A 7,012-nucleotide genomic window follows, 5' to 3' on the forward strand; every position below is an offset into this window, starting at 1 on the left:
TAGAACTTATTGGTTCAAGAAGAACAACATGGTATCATAACAAACAAAGTGCATGCAATCAGATATGTAGCAGTTTATTGAATCTAAGTGACATAGTCATTCAGCCAACTGGGTTTGTGAACATTACGTGTAGGCCTAGGACTATTTGCACAGTAACCAGTGTTCTCAACAGGGGCTGTGGTTGTACATGGAAATGCGGTGAGTTTGGAAGCATTCCACGTTTTCCCATCACTAAGAACATATGTACCCACCCCCAGTTGTTTGTGAACTGTGAGAGGGTCTGTGAATTTCCTGTGCCCCTTAGGAACATGCAGATGGTTCCGTACTCTGACTTTATCCCCCACCTGAAAGCAGGGAGTGCGCGCACCACGCTTCGCATCTGTATACAGTTTCATTCTGCGCTGCAACCGCGTAACTCTCTTGCGAACAGTCACATCAGTGGAAACGGGAACAGGAGAAGATGGCAGAAAAGACAGCCTAGTATGCATTTTCCGTCCATAGAGGAGCTGAAAAAGTGAAGAACCAGTTGCAGCATACGGAGTGGCACGGTACAGTTGCAAAAAGTCAGTTACGAAAGGTTTCCAAGGTTGATGTTGTTGGATGGCCAGTTGGACAGTATTTTTGAGTACACGGTTAAACCGCTCAACAGCACCATTAGCTGCTGGGTAGTTGAGAGAGGAACGATGGTGACGAATGTTCAGTTTGTTTAGAAAATCTGAAAAGGCAGCAGATGTAAACTGAACCCCATTATCAGTCACTATGCTCAAGGGGTTGCCATGGTGACTGAATACCGAAGACAGAAATGAAATCACAGAGTCAGCAGTGACGGTATGGGTAAAGGAGACCTCAGGCCATTTGCTGTAATAATCAGTCAAAGTTATAGCAAACCTGCAATCAGAAGCTGCAGTGTCAAATGGTCCGACTATGTCCACAGCAACTTTCTGCCATGGTCCGTCCGGCAGCGGCACTGGCTGCAGAGGAGCAGGGTGTGACTTCACGGTTTTATCATTAAGTTGACAGACATTGCAAGAACGGACAGTATCGCGAACCTGAGTGTCCATCCCAGGCCACCAATAAACGTCGCGAAGGCGTTGTTTTGTTCTCACCTCCCCTTGGTGTCCTTCATGCGCAATGGCTACCAGCGTATGGCGAAGAGCAGCAGGTACAATCAGCCGTGTGCCTCGAAAGACGAAGTTGTCCTTAACAGATAGTTCCAGTTGCACACGATAGTATGACAACAACTCAGCATTCCGTCCTTTGGGAGAAGGAGGCCAACCAATGGAAATCTGTGAACGAAGCTGGGTTAGTGCAGGGCAAGTATAATTAATGTCATTATTAAATGACATTAAGCGTGCAGACCATCTAGCTACACGAAGTCCAGCACGACCAATGCCTTTTGTGGTGAGAAAGGTTGTCAGGGCCTGGTGATCTGTCCGCAGAGTGAACCGGCGGCCCCACAGGTAAGTGCGCCACTTCTCAACGGCCCACACGCACGCCAGCGCTTCTTTTTCCACTGTGGCGTGTTTACGCTCTGCAGCGGAGAGTGTGCGTGACGCAAAAGCAACAATACGTTCGATGCCCTCCGGACCGACCTGGGAGAGCACGCCACCCAGACCATAATCAGAAGCATCTGTGGAGACAATGGTATGCATCGTGGGGTCAAATAACGCCAGAGAAGGGCTGTTTGCAAGCAGTTGTTTCACTTTGTTTAAGCTTTGGTCAGCCACCTCTGACCAGCTGAATCCATCTGGAGCTTGTAGGCAAGCACGTACTGGAGCTACAACAGTGGCAAACTCAGGAATGAACTTACTGTACCACGACATAAGTCCAAGTAAGGAACGCAAGGTAGATTCGTCCGAAGGTGCAGGGGCATTGAGCATGGCCTGTACGCGCGACTCATCGGGCCTAAGGCCATCTGCTGACACTGTACGTCCTAAGAACAGCAGGCTGGATTGACGAAAACGACACTTGTCTTTATTGAGTTGTAAGCCGGCCGCTTCTAGATGCTGTAGGACCACTTTAAGTGTTTTGTCGTGTGAAGACATGTCGCGTCCATGGATGATGATGTCGTCCAAGTAATTAAGGAACACGGTAGAATCGGTACAGTCCATCATGAGTAATAAAAGCTGTTAGGTCGCGACTGTCCTCGTGCAGCGGTACCTGGTAGTAGGCATTAGACAGGTCAATGGTACTGAAAACACTAGACCCGTTTAGAGCAGCGAGTAAATCATCCATGTGCGGTAATGGAAAAGAGTCCACGATTACAGCTTTGTTTGGCTCTCTGAGGTCAACACACATCCTGATTTTTCCCGACCTTTTCTGTGTGACAACAATCGGTGAAACCCAGGCAGAAGCATCAATGTGTTCTATTACTCCAGCTGCTTCTAAGCACTGTAATTCCGCCGACACAGCACTTCGTACTGAAATTGGCAGGCGGCGTAGTTTTTGGCGTACCGGTGTGACAGTTTCATCCAGCTTCACACGGTGTACGAAATTTGTAACGTGTCCAAACTCAGTTAGATCAGCAGTAGTGCACTGTAACACTGGCATAGGAGCAAACTCAGAAAGGCCATGAGGAGGCAGTACTTGGTTGTTCTCAATCCTTACATGTAATGCAGACATAAGGTCCCTCCCCATTAGTGGTGTGCCTTTGTCAACAATGAAAAAGGTCGCAGGAACTTGGTGATCATGCAATGACACATTTGCTGACAAACACCCAAGGACCGGAATTTGAGCTTTTGAGTACGTCACAAGCCTGGCAGATGGTTGTGACAATGCAACATCACTAAAATGGCATGTATAAGTGCTGTGGGGTAAGATAGAAACAGAAGACCCAGTGTCGACCACTAAATTCACCACACAAGCCTGATCTGCAGAGGTAGATATTGACACTGAACTTGTGATGCTGGGGGAACGAGCTGGGCATTCCGTGTACAGAACAGTAACTTCAGGTAATTCAATTTCATTAACTTCGCGCGTAGTCGGTTGTGTCGATCGGCAAACTTTAGCGAAATGTCCCGCCTTCTTACACTGTCTGCAAGTTGCAGTTGCTGCAGGGCTTCCTGCGCTTCACGTGCTGTACCGCTTGTACGGGGGCGGTGACTTGACGGCCATTTGAAATAAGTTTAGCCTGATCAGCAGCAGATTCAATCTGACTCGCAATCGTAACAGCTCTATCCAGTGTAAGGTCAAGTTCGAGTAAAAGTCTCTCGCGAATTCGTGGGCTAAGCACATTTTCCACTAACTGATCACGAATCATATCGTCAGCACAGGCACCGAATTCACATGTAACAACAAGTTCACGCAGAGCAGCAATGTACTGTGTGACTGTCTCGTGAGGTGCCTGGCAGCGTTCATGAAAAGCATGGCGTTCAGCTACCACGTTAGCTTTTGGCACAAAATAAGCTTTCAGTGCAGTCTCGGCATCCTTGTATGTCGTACCTATGTTAGGCAATACGTAGAAAATCCGCTGTCACTCTGTGCCCAGGCAATGAAGTAGTACAGCTCTCCGTCTGTCTTCTGGCCAAGCATCCCCTGTAGCGTAACACGCAGATAGTTATCAAAGATGCGCAGCCATGTGGTGAACGGCATTGCAGGCTCGCCGGGGCAAGGCAGGAAAAAACTCGGAAAAGGTAGGTTGGCAACAGCCATCTTCGCGACCAGAAATAGCAGAAAGTAAAAAACGTAATCCTCGTCGCCAATTTGTGGTATTGTAACGATGATTTAAGAATAAACCAGGCCACACGAGAGTAGTGAATCCGTAACTTTCTTTACTCAACTTTCTTCTTCTTTCGTACGTCATTACGTACGTAAGTCACGTCTCATCACACGACAACAGCAAGTATTACTATTTACAAACAGTATACACAAATAGTAATATTGCACATTACTCATGAACACAACACATAGTTTTTTGTTATTATTGCAATATTTATATTTTCTGTTCTATAGAAAAAACACACGGGCACATGTATGGATACTGATACCAACAAAGTGGATCAGCAGATTCTGCTTTCTCACAACACCACATCAAAACATTGTAATAAGACACTACATAGTCAAGCCATTGGTACCAGGTTAAGTAAAAATACAATACTTTAACATGTCTTACTGTATATATTCAATCATAAATTTAGCATTGCTATTAAAATTTATCTTAAAATGACTATTGCTTTTACATAACATACTTAAACATTGGTTACATGTGTCATCTTCCCAAGGGATGAGAGACAATAAAAGTATGTTTTTCTATAGTGTCTACATTCTTAAAACATGAAGTCATTTATTTAGGGCTATACACAGTTAATATCCGTTTACTATTGCTATTACATAACGTTGAGGTAAATGTAACATTAGGTGTCATCTCTCACCTAATGAGAGTGGATGAGAGACAATAGAAGTAAGCTTTCCAATCATTTTCCTATAATGTTTACATCCTTAAAACATTATGTCATGTTTTGTTTTGTACTGTACACAGTTAAAAGACCTGTCAGTCAGTGAGGGTGCGAATTCCAGCCAATGGCTCCCCCCTCCCTTTCAAAGCACTACGGCGATTGATACAACATGGCAAATTCCATGCAAGGGACCCCCAATGTATGTAGATAGATATAGCTCATTCAAAGGTAATCAAAACGCAAGGCTTCATTATGTAAGGTCTTTCTACACATCTGGAGACATAGTTATGTATATTAAATTGCATTTCTGTCAATAGATCATCCATCCAAATTACACACTGGACCTTCAGGATCAGTTTAGTTTTGCTTGTATGTAAGGTTGTATGTGTGAATTTTGAAATGTCTCTTTGTTTAAAAACAGCACACAGATTCTAAAAAAGTAAATCAAGGAGGGACCCAATTTCTTGTGATTGGACTGATGTGGCCCTTGTTGAAAAGTCATCATTCTTTGACGTCTTGATGGACTACTGAATGCGTTTGTCAATGAAATGGTATGGCATGATGCACATAATAGGCTACCCAAAGACTTCCAATACTCTTTTAATGTCATTCAGAAGCTGAATATGAACATTTGAGCTGACAACAGCAGTAAAACAAAAAATGTGCTGGTAAAGTAGTACTTGTTTTATGTTATGCAACAGATTCATCCACAAAATATACATGAAGACGGATGTAAAACTTGTTTTTTTTGGTTGTTTTTAGGAGTTGCAATACATTTTGTATTGGAAAGATAACATGTGATTGTTAATTTGCAACCATTTTTGTTTAAATACAGTGTATTAAAGGGAAAAGTTAAATATCAAGATTTCTTAGCGAATCATAGAACACAACATATAAATAGAAATATTCTCTCACAACACATATATTATACAGATATTACTGTAAGCTTGTAATGCACAAACACATTTACAGCTAATAGAATAAAGTAGAAAATTAAGTAATGCACGCGCATCCCCTTGAGCTCAAGTATTTATATATATCTCTACTAGCAAAAAGAATCATATCAAGGCAGCTGAAAGCGGTTATAGCAAGAAATATTTCATTTTTATACTGAAGTTCAGAATGAATGTATTCACTCACATAATATATCCTAAATATTTGATAGGGCACAAAACACAAAAATATGACCAACAGGAAAACAGTGTTCTTCATTTGCACCCAGAATTCTTGACGGTCACATGTGCCATAATTCTTACTCACGTAAAGCAGAAAATAAATCTGGAAACAAACCAGCACACTCCAGACCAGTAACACCACTATACAAATAACATAGTTCAAGTTTTTGACGGCAGATTCTTTAAGAGCTTCACCAAAATGAAAGCACTGGGTTGTATCATTGGCAGATAATCCATACTTTAGCATAGTTGGAGGGAAAATAGTGCCAAATATGACTAGCCAGACAGTCACGCTGGCTATTGTGGCGTGAAGAACACGGTGGAAATGAAGCATTGGTTGCTTACTGAAGTTCTCCATGTAACGCACAATAAGAAGAAAGACATAAAAGATGAACGCAAGATACATATGAGCATGGATCATAACACTGACAATTTTGCAGAAATGTATGCCCAGACTCCAGGTTTCAGAAGCATAATACGAAATACGAAAGGGCACCGTAAGGAGAAACAAAGAATGCACGGTTATTAGGTTGATCACTGACACGTTGGTGAAAGAAAGGCGTCTCTGGGACTGGAGCATACAGGACATTAAAACAACATTCAGAGTCCCGCCGAGCAAGATGAATATGTGAATGACCAAAAGAGCAGATCTATATTCCTTTGGCATATGAAGTGTCTCATTTGTGTTCTTTCCAATCATTCTGTAAAACACATATAGAGTCATTTTTACCAGAGATACTGTAAGACCCAACAATGGGTGTTTGTCAATTCAATGCAAAAGTTGATGTTTGCCATGAGATTCAACATTCAATGTTATACTCATATTACAACATGCTATCAGACAGTGCTAGGATTTCCTAATAGTTTATTTGCTCTGCGGATATTACCAAGATGTAAGAAAGCGAGAAAATTACTTTTTCTTCTGCAGAACACAAAAGAAGATATTTTGAACATATACAACAACGATATAAAAATAAAACATTGGCAAACATAATGTATAACCTTTATATGCAAATGCTGTGTAAAACTTTAATCTTACAGGTACCTGTCAATGTGAAAGTCTATGGGCGTCTAAAATGAAACTTCACTGCTGTCAATGAGGTAATATTTTCAAATAGAGAAGTTTCAAAACACTTCCTCTGTAAAGAGAGAAAATAAGACAGACAGAATGTAAGGTAGGCATAATCTAATTCTGCTCTTTTTTAAGGGCTAAAAAATATAAATAAATATGACACTTGCACCATCTTAATTACTTACATGTTAACAATTTAGAATCCAGTACTTACCCGAATACCTTGAATATCAGTCAGATACTGAATCCTCTTTACTTGTAGACAGAGTGATACAACAGTTCATCCATCCAGATGTCAAGAGAACGAACAATGATGTCGTTTCTTAATATTCTGTTACTGTCCTCTAAATATCATAGATGTTATCATAGAA

At 41.7% G+C, this 7,012-nt stretch overlaps 1 protein-coding gene across 1 annotated transcript; it reads right to left on the reverse strand.

The window, feature by feature from the left end:
• Window positions 1-5,108: 5,108 nt before the first annotated feature.
• Window positions 5,109-6,640, reverse strand: LOC306892572 (putative G-protein coupled receptor 141). The gene is made up of 2 exons (XM_079453709.1): window positions 6,615-6,640; window positions 5,109-6,270 (listed from the first exon to the last, which is right to left on the reverse strand). Exon 2 carries the CDS (start codon window positions 6,267-6,269, stop codon window positions 5,388-5,390), a length of 882 nt encoding a protein of 293 aa, XP_079309835.1. The 5' UTR covers window position 6,270; window positions 6,615-6,640; the 3' UTR covers window positions 5,109-5,387.
• Window positions 6,641-7,012: the final 372 nt, after the last annotated feature.

The sequence above is a fragment of the Barbatula barbatula genome, assembly GCF_947034865.1.
Source record: "Barbatula barbatula genome assembly, chromosome: 3".
NCBI classification, from domain to species: Eukaryota; Metazoa; Chordata; class Actinopteri; order Cypriniformes; family Nemacheilidae; genus Barbatula; species Barbatula barbatula.